This window comes from Anomaloglossus baeobatrachus, chromosome 1, assembly GCF_048569485.1.
Source record: "Anomaloglossus baeobatrachus isolate aAnoBae1 chromosome 1, aAnoBae1.hap1, whole genome shotgun sequence".
In the NCBI taxonomy this organism is placed as follows: domain Eukaryota; kingdom Metazoa; phylum Chordata; class Amphibia; order Anura; family Aromobatidae; genus Anomaloglossus; species Anomaloglossus baeobatrachus.
In genome coordinates this window covers 403,464,478-403,481,180 of record NC_134353.1, presented here as the reverse complement: position 1 = coordinate 403,481,180, position 16,703 = coordinate 403,464,478, and the positions used below count along the sequence as shown (strand labels likewise).

Below are 16,703 nucleotides of genomic sequence, written 5' to 3'. Positions count from 1 at the left end.
GCCGGAGCCTCGGGCACTTGTGGGCCCCTCGGCTCATGTAGATCCCCCTGCTCCCCCTGAGCAGGCTGCAGGGACAGAGTCACCGGTGTTGGCCTCTTTCGCTGAGAAACTCTCTGTCACTTTCTCAATCCATTGCACAGTCTATGGACAAATGGTCATCTAAGCTCCTTGAGGCATTGCAGTCCAGACCGGGCCCTTCACAGGCCCCGGCCCTTGTTAGCTTGTCTCCTCCAGGCCCCTCTCGGTCCGCGCCGCAGCGCGCTCCCAGGTTAGCCCCTAGGTCTCCGGCGGAGGACTCCTGCCCGGACCGCAGTCCCAGACCGGCTAAGCGGCCTCGCTGGGATTCTTCTCCGGCCTCCTCACGCTGCTCGGGATCCCAGCCTGAGGACTCTCAGGAAGACTAGGCGGACGTGGGAGCTCAGGGCTCTGACCCTGACTTCGCCCTTAACCTTGATACACCTGAGGGGGACGCCTTAGTAAATGATCTTATCTCGTCCATCAACCAGGTGTTGGATCTCTCACCCCCGCCTCCTCCTGTAGAAGAGTTGGCTTCTCAGCAGGAGAAACACCAATTTCGGTTCCCCAAACGTACGCGCAATACGTTTTTTGATCACTCTAACTTCAGGGATGCTGTCCAGAAGCCCAGAGCGGTCCCGGACAAGCGCTTTGCTAAACTGCACACTGACACGCGTTATCCCTTTCCATCTGAAGTCGTTAAGGGTTGGGCTCACTCTTCCAAGGTGGATCCTCCAGTCTCCAGATTGGCTGCTAGGTCCGTTGTGTCTGTTGCCGATGGCTTATCCCTGAAGGATGCCACTGACAGACAGAGCTCTTGGTGAAGTCTATTTATGAGGCCACGGGCGCATCTTTCGCCCCGGCCTTTGCGGCTGTGTGGGCTCTCCAAGCAATCTCTGCTTGTTTGACTGAGATTAATGCTGTCACACGGAATTCTGCTCCGCATGTTTCTTCTTTGACCTCTCAGGCATCAGCCTTTTCGTCCTACGCCATGAACGCCGTCCTGGACTCCACTAGCCGTACGGCTATAGCATCTGCTAACTCCGTGGCAGTCTGCAGGGCCATGTAGCTGCGCGAATGGAAAGCAGACTCTGCTTCCAAAAGGTTCTTAACTGGTTTGCCTTTTTCTGGCGACCGTTTATTTGGCGAACGATTGGATGAGATTATTAAGGAATCCAAGGGAAAGGACTCCTCCTTACCCCAGTCCAAACCTAAGAGACCTCAGCAGAGAAAAATCCAATCGAGGTTTCGGTCCTTTCGTCCCTCCGCCAAGCACCAATTCTCTTCGTCCAACAGGCCGGAGAAAGGCCAGAGGAACTCCTATGCGTGGCGGTCCAAGTCACGCCCCCAAAAGGCCGCAGGAGGCACTGCCTCCAAGACGGCCTCCTCATGACTCTCGGCCTCCCCTAGCCACATCCTCGGTCGGTGGCAGGTTCTCCCGCTTTGGCGACGCCTGGTGGCCACATGTTCAAGACCAATGGGTGAGAGACATTCTGTCTCATGGTTACAGGATAGAGTTCAGCTCCCGACCTACGGCTCGTTTCTTCAGAACCTCTCCGCCCCCCGCACAGGCCGACGCTCTTTTTCAGGCACTGGCCACTCTAACGATCGAAGGAGTTGTGATTCCCGTTCCCCTTCAGGAACGTGGTCGCGGATTTTACTCCAACTTGTTCCTGGTGCCAAAAAAGGACGGGTCATTCCGTCCCGTTCTGGACCTCAAGCTACTCAACAGACATGTGAGAACCAGACGGTTTCGGATGGAATCTCTCCGCTCGGTCATCGCCTCGATGTCACAAGGAGACTTTCTAGCATCGATCGACATCAAGGATGCTTATCTCCATGTGCCGATCGCACCCGAACATCAACGTTTCCTGCGTTTCGCCATCGGAGACGAACACCTCCAGTTCGTGGCATTACCTTTCGGCCTGGCGACAGCCCCACGGGTTTTCACCAAAGTCATGGCATCCGTCGTGGCGGTCCTGCACTCTCAGGGCCACTCGGTGATCCCCTACTTAGACGATCTCCTAGTCAGGGCCCCTTCTCGGGTGGCGTGTCAACAAAGCCTTACCGTCGCTCTGGCGACTCTCCAGCAGTTCGGGTGGATCATCAATTTTCCGAAATCCAAGTTGACACCGACCCAATCACTGACTTACCTCGGGATGGAGTTTCATACCCAGCCAGCGTTAGTCAAGCTACCGCGGGACAAACAGCTTTCTCTGCAGGCGGGGGTGCAATCACTTCTTCGGAGTCAGTCACACCCCTTAAGGCGCCTCATGCACTTCCTGGGGAAGATGGTTGCAGCTATGGAGGCAGTGCCGTTTGCGCAATTCCATCTACGGCCACTCCAATGGGACATTCTTCGCAAATGGGACAAGAGTGCGGCTTCCCTCGACAAGAACATCTCTCTTTCCCTTGCAACCAAAACATCACTTCAGTGGTGGCTCCTACCCACATCTCTGTCTCGGGGAAAATCCTTCCTACCCCCAACCTGGGCCATGGTCACCACGGACGCGAGCCGGTCCCACCTTACAAACGTCCGTTGGAACCCTGGGATCTTAACAGGGTCCTGACGGCTCTTCAAAAACCACCTTTTGAGCCGCTGCGGGATGTCTCTTTCTCACGTCTTTCGCAGAAGGTGGCCTTCCTGGTGGCAGTCACATCACTTCGGAGAGTGTCGGAGCTGGCAGCGCTGTCATGCAAAGCCCCCTTCCTGGTTTTTCACCAGGATAAAGTGGTTCTGCGTCCTGTCCCGGAATTTCTCCCTAAGGTGGTATCCCCTTTTCATCTAAATCAGGATATCTCCTTGCCTTCCTTTTGCCCTAATCCAATTCACCAGTGGGAAAAGGATTTGCACTCTTTGGATTTAGTGAGAGCACTCCGGTTCTACGTGTCTCGCACGGCGCCCCTGCGCCGTTCAGATGCGCTCTTTGTCCTTGTCGCTGGCCAGCGTAAGGGCTCTCAGGCCTCTAAGTCAACCTTGGCTCGGTGGATCAAGGAACCGATTCTCGAGGCCTACCGTTCTTTTGGGCTTCCGCTCCCTTCAGGGCTGAAAGCCCATTCTACCAGAGCCGTAGGTGCGTCCTGGGCATTGCGGCACCGGGCGACGGCTCAGCAGGTGTGTCAGGCAGCTACGTGGTCTAGTCTGCACACTTTCACGAAACAATATCAAGTGCATACCTATGCTTCGGCAGACGCCAGTCTAGGTAGGCGAGTCCTTCAGGCGGCGGTTGCCCACCTGTAAGAGGGGGCCGTTTTCGGCTCTTTTTTATTGAGGTATTCTTTTACCCACCCAGGGACTGCTCTTGGACGTCCCAATTGTCTGGGTCTCCCAATGGAGCGACAAAGAAAAAGGGAATTTTGTTTACTTACCGTAAATTCCTTTTCTTCTAGCTCCTATTGGGAGACCCAGCACCCGCCCCTGTGCCCTTTGGGCTGGCTGTTCTTTTGGGTTATGGTCTTCAGTTCTCCGAACATCCTTCGGATTGAATTTACCCTAGACCAATTTATAAGTTTCCTCCTTCCTGCTTTTGCACCAAAACTGAGGAGCCCGTGGTCCACGGGAGGGTGTATAGGCAGAGGGGAGGGGTTACACTTTTTTAAAAGTGTAATACTTTGTGTGGCCTCCAGAGGCAGAAGCTATACACCCAATTGTCTGGGTCTCCCAATAGGAGCTAGAAGAAAAGGAATTTACGGTAAGTAAACAAAATTCCCTTTTTTTTTTACATTTTGATCTTCAGGTTAGTGGTAAATTTTGGTCGATGCTTGCGTTTATGAAAATATTGGAAATTTGGCAAAAAAAGTGAACATTTTTACATTCTTCACATTTTTAATTTTCACCAGGTTTTTGCAATTTCATCTAAGAGCAGTATAATGTAGAAACAGAGACTGACTACAGCGATGTGTCACTTACTGAGCTGCTTGTTGTCATTTTGATAAAATCAATGTTTTCTCTGCTGCAGATCTAGAAATTATACAGGGCTCATGAATATGCTGGACTACCTGGCAGCATGCCTCTAATACTAAAATCATTAGTAAATTATCAAAACTAAACTAAGCAGCTCATTAAGTAACACATTGCTGGAAACCGGATCTCTGCCTCTACTTTATGCTGCTCTCAGATTAGGTGTTAAAAACCTGGTGACAGATTCCCTTTAAAAACTATGATACTATATCCTAAAGGTGGCTCCGATCTTTTACACATGTAGCAATACAAAACATGCTTCATGGCTATGTTAAAACTTTAAAAATCCTCAAAAAGGTGGCCTGGACCTCATGTAGAGAGGAAGCAGCGTGGGTGAGCTCCTGCCTGGATCCTGAATTATCCTGCACACCGGCCTTGCTGACAGGCACTACCGACCCTGGAGGGCTGCAACACAACTTATAACACCCAGGGAAGCGAGCACAGCCAGGATATGCCGACCCGCAGTAGCAATAAAAGGGACAGACGCGCAGGAGCGTGCCTCTGAAGAATCCAATATGGCGCCGCCGGCATCCACACCATCCCGAGCTGGAGCAGTGGGAGTAGCAAGCAGGTTGGAGCGGTTTGCCAGAGTGGCCCCTGGCACAGAGCCTACCTGCAACGAGGCACCCGATGGCAGCGCTGAACGGGCCCTGGAGCAGGGAGAAAACATACCCGACAGTGAGACTGTGAGTACCCTGGGCCCTGCATGTTCAGCAGCACAAGGTATGCAGACACACAGGCCTGTGCTGGCAGAGGGAGGAGGGGGAGATGTGGAGCAAACAACACCTGTTTTCACTGAGGCCATACTGAGAGACATTCTGGCAGCAATTAACTCTTGCAATACCACATTGGCCACTCTAAGCAGCCAGATGGGAACTGTCACCTCAGATATGGCCTGTATTAAACGTGAGCTGCAAGGGGTGACTGTCAGAATGGGGGAGTTGGAGGAAAGAGTGAGTACAACAGAGGATAAATTGCCCCCAATGTCACGAGAGCTGGGAAAGGCCACGCAAAATATCTCCACACTGCTAAACAAGGTGGATGATTTGGAAAATCGCTCCCGCAGAAGTAATTTGCGACTGGTGGGGGTCCCAGAGAGGATGGAGGGCAATGACCCACTGAATTTCTTTGAAAAATGGCTTAAAGACACCATGGGAAAAGACATACTGTCCCCTTTCTTCACCATTGAAAGGGCGCACAGGGTCCCTGCGCGTGCCCCACAGCCGGGAGCACCCCCACGTCCTATTCTGATTAAACTACTGCACTATAAAGATAGGGACACTATCCTGCGCAGAGCCAGAGATATCAAAGAACTTGCAATTGATGGGAGGAAGATATCAATATTTCCTGATTTCTCCATGGAAGTGCAACGTAAAAGAGCGCAATTTATTGAGATCAAAAAACGACTGCGCAACCTGCAAGTGCCATACTCCATGATGTACCCTGCTAAGCTGCGGATTGCTGCGAACGGAGAGACTCATTTTTTTGATACGGCTGGGGCGGCATTGTCTTGGCTGGATATCAATGAGAGATCCCTGAGGAGGAAGAATACCTGAGATTTCCCTTTCTGCCGCCAGGCGTTGTTTTTGTTTGGGACGCTATGCTGGTGAGCTCATTACAGTTAAATTCATCTAGGATCCAGGTTGGGAGACGGCCGGTTCATTGTGGACACCCGCTGCACTAGCGAGTTGTGGACCCCCTCCCTGCATTGACTTGGGGCGTGTTTTTAGCCCTGATTCTCTCTATTTGGGAGAAATGTGTAAGATACACTTGATTTTGAGGGCAGGGGCACTGCGCACTGGTGTGCGGAGCCCTATCTCTCTCCTTGTTTTTCTTGTTTATTGTTGTATGATGCAATCTGTTTGGGAAGTGTGGTGTGCCTCAGTCGTGTCGCTCAACCTAATGTTTTTGAGAATCGGTGGAGAACGCCTCTCTCCTCCAGGTATGAAGTATCCGTCCGGATCATATCTTAGTCTACGCTTATGGCGACATCTTTAAATATTGTAGCGTGGAATGTTAGAGGGCTCGGAGATGCGAACAAAAGATGTGCTATATTTACTCACCTACAGAAACTTTTACCGGCTATTTTATGCAGGGCTGTGGAGTCGGAGTCGTGGAGTCGGAGTCGGAGTCGGAGCTCATTTTGGTGGAGTCGGAGTCGGAGTCGGTATAAAATGCACCGACTCCGACTCCTAAAATATATAATAAATTGGGGACAGGAGTGCAATGCAGAATGTGCTGAATATTTTACTAAATAATAACATTTAGTATAATGCTTATATTTAAGTGAAAAATTTATTGTAGTACAATGTGAACATCAGACATTTAATTGTTTTTATGATACAATAATCAAGATATTTGGATAGAACATAAAATATTTATTGGAATACAACTTTAGAACACAAAAAACTAATAAATTGTAAATATGTAATATATATATATATATATATATATACACAGTGTATATACACACACAAGATATATATGTAATCTACTGTATATTACATAGTGTATTACATATTTACAATTTATTACAGTTTTTTGTGTTCTAAAGTTGTGTCCAATAAATATATTTTATGTTCTATCCAAATATCTTGATTATTGTATCATAAAAATTATTAAATATCTGATGTTCACATACACATATTCATGTACTACAATAAATTTTTCACCTAACTATAAGCAATATATGTAGGAGTCGGATTCGGAGCCGGAGTCGGAGCCGGAGTCGGAGTCGGTGCAAGAGAATTTGAGGAGTCGGAGTCGGAGTCGGAGTCGAAGGTTTGGCTTACCGACTCCACAGCCCTGATTTTATGTCTCTCCGAGACCCACATGGTCAGGGATAATGTTCATTGGCTGAGGAAGGGATGGATCGCGCATGAATATCATTCCACATACTCGACCCATGCACGGGGTGTGAGTGTGTTGGTGCACAAATCCATCCCGTTCTCATGTACCAAATCAGTGATTGACCCGGGGGGCAGATTTGTATGTTTGCTTTGCACGCTGTATGGTATACAATTTATTCTGGTTGCGATATATATCCCTCCACCATATTCAGTCGAACCGGTAAAAAGGATATTGTCTATTTTAGATTCCCTTCCATCTGTGCCGACGCTTTTGATAGGGGATTTTAATAATTACTTACATCCCTATCTAGATAAATTACACTCGGGAAACATATCGGAGAACGCCACCCCGACTTCATTTGCTAGAATGCTAACGGAGCTGGGTTTTGTAGATCTTTGGCGTGCCCAACACCCCACAACCAAACAATTCTCCTGTTACTCTAGCTCCCACCACACCATGTCACGGATAGACCTGGCTATTGGAAACGCACTTATGGCCTCATATACACAAAAGGTGGCCTACCTACCTAGAAGCGTATCTGATCACTCACCATTACATGTTACGCTTGCATGGGGAAACCCCGTCACTCTGCCCAGGCCTATCTGGAAACTTAATCCCTTCTGGATCCAGCTTATTGGGGGATCTTTACATGATAACATTCTAGAATACTTCCATGTTAATGAGTGCTCTGCACCGCCACACATAGTTTGGGACTCTATGAAAGCTGTGGTAAGGGGCATATATATTAGAGAAATATGCATACGCAAAAATCAAACCAAATGTTACACCCAGAGTCTGATTCAGGAGGTATCTGATGCGGAGGCTGCGGTGGTGCTCAACCCAACAGTAGAAACTAAAAACACTCTAGAGAAGGCACAGATGTCACTCAAAGAAAATCTCATGTCGGTGGCAGAAAATAAACGCTATTTCCTTAAACAAAATTATTTTATGGCGGGGGAGGGCGTGGGGCACCTACTGGCCACAGTCATTAGAGCACAGGAAGGATCTTCTTATATAAATAGGTTAAAGACGGAATCAGGTGACTTTGTAACAGAAAGCGAGGATATAATAAGAGAAATAAAGAGCTATTATATGCGGCTATACACATCAGACTGTGACTTCACGGAGACTGAGATTGAGCAGTATTTGGATGCTCTCTCTCTTCCTTCACTGAGTGATGTAAACAGGGAATTGCTGGACCGGGACATCTCATTGGAAGAACTGGAGGAAGCGCTTGGCCAGACACAAAATGAAAAAGCTCCGGGAACGGATGGCCTGCCTGGAGAGTTTTATAAAGCATATGCACCCTTACTGCTACCCAAACTACTTAAGGTATTTGAAGAGGCTGAAAGGCAGAGGGTCCTCCCGCCCTCTATGAGGGAAGCCTTAATAGTCTTAATATTAAAACCTGGAAAAGATCCAGAGATCCCGGATTCGTATCGCCCAATCTCTCTCCTACAAACAGACATTAAATTGCTGGCCAAGGTGCTCGCCAATAGGATGTCCCGAGTCATCTCATCTATAGTGCAGAGTGATCAGACGGGCTTCATTCCATGCAGAGCCACATCTATGAATCTCAGGAAATTATATTTGGGAATTCAACATAGTTCTGAGGTACCGGGGGAAAGGGCAATTTTGTCATTAGACGCCGCTAAGGCGTTCGATAACCTTGAATGGGAATATATGTGGGCTGTACTTCAGAAAATGGGCTTTGGACATAGATTCATAAATTGGGTAAAACTGCTATATGACTCACCGGTGGCAAAGGTTAGGGTTAATGGCAGGGTCTCCGAGTCTTTTCCTCTTGGAAGAGGTACTAGACAGGGGTGCCCGCTTTCACCCTTGCTATTCGCAACTGCAGTGGAGCCGTTGGCAGTGGCAATACGGAAATCCAGGGAGGTAGAGGGATTTCGGTGTGGAGCCGTGGAACAAAAGATATCATTATACGCAGACGATCTACTCTTATATTTAGACAGGGTACGTTCCTCGATTTTGCCGGCAATGAATATCATTCGGGAATTTGGACAGAGGTCTGGTCTACGAATCAACTGGTCCAAGTCGGCTTTAATGCCGTTGGACCCCCTTCCGGGGGACTTTTCGGACTTACAGATTCCAGTTCCTGTGGTCCGGGAGTTTAAATATCTGGGAGTAATTGTCAGCCCAATCCCGAAGGATTTCCAGGCCCTAAATCTGGAACCCCTGTTACAGCGATTCAGAGCAAAAGTGCATACCTGGTGCCGTTTGCCGCTATCAAATGTCGGCAGATCCAATTTAATTAAAATGGTAATGATGCCACAATTACTATACCTTATACATAATTCTCCAGTGTGGATATGTAGGGAATTTTTTGTAAAAATTAATACAATATTCCGGGAACTTATTTGGAAGAAAAAGCAAGCTAGGATTCGACTGGAAGTGCTACAGCGGGGAAAGGAGGAGGGAGGACTGGCGGTACCAAACCCATATATATACTATATAGCCTCCCAGATGCAACATCTGAGGGGTTGGGGCAAAGAAGGAGGGTATGATACCAGTGGTGATATAGTGAGAGAGGGATCAGTATGGAAGTACCCAGGTTGCCGGTTGGATGTGGGACAAAGACAGATAAATGGGGCACGATATCCCACACTGGCTATGATATTCCGGGTGTGGGACAGGGGTAAGTCTCTTTTGGGGATAAGCGGACCTACAGAGCTCTGGCCACTGTGGCAGAACCCCGACTTGCCAGAAATTAAAAAATTAGTAGGGTTCAGAGGGTGGGAGGATAAAGGGATCCATTTAGTGTCACAAGTACTACAAAATAATACTCTTAAAAGCTTTGAACAATTGAGAGCGGAGTTTCACCTTCCGCATGTCTTCTTTTATCAGTATTTGCAGCTGAGGCACGCACTGGAAAGACAGGGGAGGACAAACCCGGTCACAGTGACACATAATCAAACATTACATAGGCTGCTTACATCTGAGTCCTCTAAGGGTCTTATTTCGGAACTATATAAAAAATTACTACCTGCCCATCTGGAAACACATCCATTGCTTGTTAAAAGCAAATGGGAACGAGACGTCGGTCCCCTGACGGAAGGCCAGTGGTCTGATATATTGGAACAAGTTCCTAAACTGGCGGTATCGGAGTGCCAAAAGCTGTCTCAAATATATCTCATCCACAGGGTATATAAAACTCCCAGTCTACTATTTAAGATGGGACTCAGACCAAACACACAGTGTGTTAGGTGTGGACAGGATGATGCCCATTTGATGCATGTTATGTGGGAGTGTGGACACATTGGTGATTTCTGGAACCAAACCCTGGGACTTATAGGTCAAATATATCATATCACAATACAACCGTCGCCCCGCCTGTGCCTGTTGAGCCTATGGGAAGGAGAAGTGGATCCGGATTCTCCAACAGCCCTGGGAATAGCACGTATCTTGTACCAAGCAAGAAAGCTACTTGCATATCACTGGTTAGACCCTCTACCACCAACATTACCAGAGCTCAAAAACAAATTAAATAACGTCATAAGATTGGAAAGGGGAGTTTATTTAAAAAGAAAAACATTGAAAAAGTTTTACAACATTTGGCGGCCATGGATGGAGTTGCCGGGCCTACCCTCTAGTGCACTGGTTCGGGATGCAATGCTGGACCGGTTACTGTTGTGCCTGCAGTGATGGCATGTGTGAGGAAGGGAATTAGAACTAGTTTTTTCTGTGGCGAAATGGACTTTGAATGAAGAGGTGAGAGAGGACTGGAACGGTTTCATGGATGACTGCACGGAGAGGGAGGGGCGGGAGAGTATAGCAATATGATGTGGAGCGACACGGCTGATGGAGGAGGTGTTCCTGTTAGTCTGAGGCATTATTGCATAATTTAAGTTTTGTTTATTTGTAGAGCCACGAGGTTTGTAGGCTCAAGTTATATAATATAATTATGATTTGAGAACTCTATTATTATATTTACATACATGCAGAGAAAGAACCTGATTTATAAATCATATGTGTTTATCTGTTTATTGTTATCAGTTATATGAAAAGTGAAATACTCTCTGTATTGATCCCTAATGATTTAATAAAAAAAGATCTGATTTAAAAAAAAAAAAAAACAAAATCCTCAAAACAGTTTCTGCTCCAAAAACGCACGTCACACTTATTTTGTGAAGCAAAACCTGCTTCTGGTGAAGTATTAATGTACTGATGGTGGTTCTGGTCATGTATTCATGTAAGTATCCCTCTAAAAAATTTAGCAGTCCTCGGGATGTGTTCAGTATGGCAATGCAGCCCTTGGACTAAAAAAATGTTGTGCACCCATGGCTTATTGAATGGAGCATATCAGGAGATGTGCTTTTGTGTAATGAGGGAGGGTGTGCAATAAGGATGTCAGCACCATTTATCAAGATATGCAGAATAATTAAGCAACGTGTTCTCTTCAAGCCAATTGAGTCAAAAAAGATTTAACAGACTCTAAAAATTCAAAAATTGTTACAAGTCTTGCGTACCGGTACGTCCTTGGTCATGTCTGGGTAATCACTGCCAGCTGCTGCGGTAAGCCGGCAGTGATCCCCGCACATGTCTGCTGACTTGAACATCTGCGATCCACCTGTGCCTTTTAACACCGTAGATCGTGCTGTCAAAATGTGACAGCGCAGTTTAAATGGCTGCGGCGGGGAGTTGATTGTTACCATCATAGTGACGGTCATGTGAAGACCCCTGTTGCTATCATGATGTATTTCCTGTCAGACCTGACAGTGCGTTGGCACTCACAGGAAAGAAGCATTTCTGCTGATCAGAGCTGTGCAGTGATGGTCCCCTAGGACTAGAGGACTAGTAAAACAATGTTTTTAAAATATGGAAAAAAATAAAAAAAGCCTAAAAGTTCAAATCACACACCCCCCCCACCCTATTCATCTCATTGAAAAAAAAAAAAAAAAAACCCCATATTTGGTATTGCCCGATTTTATCAAAATATAAAATCAATTAATCTGATCAGTACATGGTGTGGCAAGAAAAAGAAAATCCAGACGCAAAAATTAAGGTTTTTTTTTTTTGGTTGCCACAAAATGTTTAAAAAATGCAATAGCGGGCGATCAAAACGTAGCATCTGCACAAAAATGGTACCATTAAAAATGTCAGCTTCAGACACAAAAAATAAGCAGTCACTGAGCCTTAGATAGCGAAAAATAAGAACTCTGCAGGTCTCGGAAAATGGCGTAAAAAGCGCAATTTTTTTTTTAGATAAACGTCTGAAATTTTTTTTTAACCCCTTAGAGAAATGTACTCATGTTAGCCATCTACGAACTGGTACCGCTGTGAGGCAGCATATGGACACGTCAGTTTTACCATATAGTGAACACTGTGAATAAAATATCCAAAAAACAATTTTGCAATTTCTTTTTTTTTTTGCAATTTCACCGCACTTGAAATTTTTCCCCCATTTTACACTGTATGGTAAAACTAATGATTTCTTTCAAACAACTCGTCCCGCAACAAAGCAGCCTTCATATCTCAAAATGGACGGTAAAATTAAAGTTAGTGCTTGCGGAAGAAGGGGAGTAAAAAAAACGGAAAATCGCTAAGGGGTAAAGGTACCGTCACACTAAGCAACATCGCTGCTGATGCACAACTTGTTAGCGATGTTGCTGTGTGTGACATCCAGCAACAACCTGGCCCCTGCTGTGAGGTCGTTGGTTGTTGCTGAATGTCCTGGGCCATTTTTTAGTTGTTGCTCTCCCGCTGTGAAGCACAGATCGCTGTGTGTGACAGCGACAGAGCAACAACTGAATGTGCAGTGAGCAGGAGCCGGTTTCTGCGGAGGCTGGTAACCACGGTAAACATCGGGTAACCAAGAAGTCCTTACCTTGGTTACCCGATATTTACCTTCGTTACCAGCGTCCGCCGCTCTCACGCTGCCAGCGCCGGCTCCTGCTCTGTGCACATGTAGCTGCAGTACGCATCGGGTAATTAACCCTATGTGTACTGTAGCTAGGAGAGCAGGGAGGCAGCGCTAAGCAGTGTGCGAGGCTCCCTGCTCTCTGCACATGTAGCTGCAGTACACATCGGGTAATTAACCCCATGTGTACTGTGGCTAGGTGTGCAGGGAGCCAGCGCTAAGCGGTGTGCGCTGGTAACAAAGGTAAATATCGGGTTGGTTACCCGATATTTACCTTAGTTACCAAGCGCAGCATGCTTCCACGACGCTCCAGCGATCCCTGCCAGGTCAGGTTGCTGGTGGGATCGCTGGAGCGTCTCTTAGTGTGACATCTCACCAGCGACCTCCTAGCAACTTACCAGCGATCCCTATCAGGTTGTATCGTTGTGATCGCTGGTAAGTTGTTTAGTGTGACTGGGCCTTTAAACTTCAATGTTTATTTCTCAGCTGAAGCATCCAGCTTAAGTTCTTCTGTAATATTAGTTTATCCACTGTGTTGATTAACCTGAAGAGTTTATTACCTGCAAATATTGAAGTTCTACTGTATGCCCCGCTATTAGATAATTAATAAAAATGTTAAATAGAAGAGGGATTAATACTGACCCTCCTGTGAACTGTGACCCAGTTCTTAACTCAAGTACACATTTTCAAATGGTCACATTATCATTTTTATGTATCAACTTTTTGTGTGACACCATATCGAATGTCTTTAAAAGGTCCACATAGACAACATCCTCTGCCATGTCCAATCTTGAACATACCTACTCAGCTGATTAGATTAGTTTGACAGGACTGATCCCTCATTAATTGTGATGCACCAGTACTAAATTTCCGGGTTTTGGGTTATTTGTACCGAATACCTAGTACTATTCCCGTATTCGTCACAAATAGCAAACCTAATGCAAGTCAATGAGAAACCCAAACATTTTTCTTGGGTTACCCATTGACTTGCATTAGGTTTGTTATTCCTGACGTATTTATCTTGAGATCCTCCAAGATGGTACCTCTTAAGAAACCTTCAAGGATTTTACCTACAGTATAGGTTAAACTTACTGTCCTATAAATACCAGGCTCATATTTTTGTCCCATTTTTAAATAGTGGCACCACATTTACTATGCCAGAATATTCACTGGCCTGGGATTATGGTCATGGGGTGCAGTGAATATTCATTCTCTTTAAAAGAGAACCTGTCATCAGGGTTCTACATATTAACTAGAGGTATAGCCATAATGGTGCTGCTGTACTGAATTAATACATACTTTCCCTGACAATCTGTAGCCTGGTTTCTATAAATCTTCATTATAAGTTTTGATCTCCGTGCATCGGGGTGGGACTGTGTATAGGTTTTTCGGCTCGGTAATGGCCTCTCTGCTGTTTGTCTTCCTTACGTAAATCCCGCTCTGGTGCTGTAATAGCAACATATGGAGCTTGATCTCTCTATGGGCTTCAATAAAATGGCACTGGTAATGGCGCATGCGCATATGGATTTTCTGGCAGTCTTCGGAGAAAATGGCATCTGTGTCTGTGCATGCCCAGATTGATATCTCTGCTAGTCATAGAACAAAGATCTCATTCTGCGCATGCGCCATCATCGGAGCAGTTTTATTGAAGCTCATCGAGAGATCAATATGCAGCAGCACAGTCAATGGCTAGGACTGTGCCGGCGTAGAAATGATGGCCGCCAACTATGTTGGAGACGTCAAGGATAGCGCTATGATCAGCCACCGTTGTCACTCGACGAACCTTTGGTGGTGGTGTGGTGGTGGTGTTAGTGTGGACGTGGGTGTCTGGTCAATACAGAACTGCCATAGACATTGTAAACGGTACAAGAACTGCCCTACACTTTGTGAATGGTACAGTGACAAGACCCTACTACTTGAATAACATTATTAATCCAGTCATTGTGCCTCTGCATGAACAACACAAGCCTAATTTCATCTTCATGGACAATGCTCCAGTTCATCGAGGTCCCATCATTGAAGAACGGCTACTGTAGGCTGGTATTCCTCAAAAGGAGTGGCCTCCACTTTTTCTGGTCCTGAATCCCATAGAAAACTTATGGGATTAGTCGAGTTGTCGTGTAGAGTTTTGTAACTCTGTACCCCAGAACCTCAATGACCTGAGGGCCACCCTTCAAGAAGAGTGGGATGCCATGTCTCAGCAGACCATAACTCCACTTGTGAATAGCTGGAGACGTCATTGTGAAGCTGTAATTGATGCTCAAGGCCACATGACAAGTTATTAATACATTGACATTTTTTGGGGAGACACCCACCACTGTTGTTTTTGTTTCAATAAATTGTTAATGAGGAAATCACCATTGCATGCTGCTTCTTAAATGCCCTATATTCGTGATAAACTATCACTGTGGAGTTTTTTTATAAATTTCACCCAAAAGCCAAATATCCTTAACTTATTATGAGCAGTGTATGTCATCATTTTCAGGTGTCGGGCAGGTTGTTTTACAAGTGGCTGCAGCTACAGGCTGTAAACACCATTATGGAGTGGAGAAGGCTGACATCCCCGCCAAGTATGCTGAGGTAAGCGTTCACTGAGCAAATAAAGTGCAATATTTGCCATGATCTCCATCCGTACACTCCATTAAGGCATACGAATGTCCTATTCTGGAAGAGCACCTGCTAGGGTCCACTACTGATATGCAGTGTAACATGCAAGCCATTCAAATGAAAAGTAGCAAAACTATATTAACAGATTATATCTATCTGACAGATATTGGTGTTTACAATGTATGTAGGTGTATATATCATGTTTTCACAAATACCAATAACTGCTCTATTAATGCACCACTCCACAGTGTTGTTTTGTTCATTTTACCGCTGGAGTGACATCACTAATGTCCGCTCCTTGCCCCTAGTAATATACTTACCAGCTGCCATCTTCTGCGCTTCCCGATGCCACTTCAGTCCAGTTCAGCCATTGTGGCCCACAGTTTCCGTTTCACAAGTTCTCAATGTAAATCTATTAAAGCCTTGTTCTAGCTCTCATAGACTTAAAAAGATGGTTCACTTCTCTGCAGTAGTGACCACATGTCTGTAAAACTGATGAGAGGCTTTTTCTAAATACTTTGTGTGGCCAATTCAGCCTCTGAGCAGTCCTATTGCAGTCTGCTCTTCTCCATCGAGTGACCCACCCCCCCTTCCTCTGGGATCCAGTGATGTCACGCCTTCCTGAGTGACTGGGCTGTGGGTGGATCACAGCCCAGTGTCGCAGCCCAGCATCTCTCCTGCTTGTGGCACTCTGAAGTGAAGGAGAGCGCATGCGAGATGCTGGGCTGTGATGAGCGTTGAAATGCTGCCGACAGCCGCAGTGATGTCAGGTCAACTGGAAGTTGATGTGACCTTACCGGATCCCAGAGGTCACGGAGCCCGGGGGTGGTCACACATTTGGGACAAGCGGATTGTGACCGCGCCACTCAGAGGCTGTATTGGCAACGCAAGGTATTTAGAAAAAGCCTTCCCCTATCAGTTTTACTGGGATGTGGTGACTACTGCAGAGTAGTGAACCACCCCTTTAAATTTAAGACTTGACCTCCAGCTTGCCCAGTAAACACTAGCGATGTGGCAGGTCAAAACTAGCAGAAGAGGACCAGAGCTGTGCCAAAACCAGCAGAAGGCGGCAGCTGGTAAGTATATTACTACAAGCAGGGAATATACAAGTAATGATTCCATTCCGGCAGTGAAATGAAATACAAACGGCAGAGTGATTCTTTGACATGAAGTACAGCGGTCCTTTAGTCAAAGCCCCAACGATAACTTGGAATATTTTGTGCTTCTCACACTCTTGCCATGGTGATTGTATATTGAATTATTGGATGAGGTATATTTAGAAAAACGTTTATGGGGCTTTACAGTGTTATTTAACATAAAACAGATGCTGACTTGGAGAGGTTATTCTTAACCCAGAGGCCCATATGGGTGTAATTGTACATCCATGCT

The 16,703-nt window shown here is 46.2% G+C and overlaps 1 protein-coding gene across 2 annotated transcripts in view; it reads left to right on the top strand.

Moving 5' to 3' along the window:
• The window catches only part of DOT1L (DOT1 like histone lysine methyltransferase), a 214,262-nt gene that overhangs the window by 68,879 nt on the left and 128,680 nt on the right, over positions 1-16,703 (top strand). For both annotated transcript variants that reach the window (XM_075352589.1, XM_075352590.1), the window contains exon 6: positions 15,193-15,287. In XM_075352589.1, the coding sequence (XP_075208704.1) occupies positions 15,193-15,287 (95 nt within the window). The remainder of the gene's footprint in view (positions 1-15,192; positions 15,288-16,703) is intronic.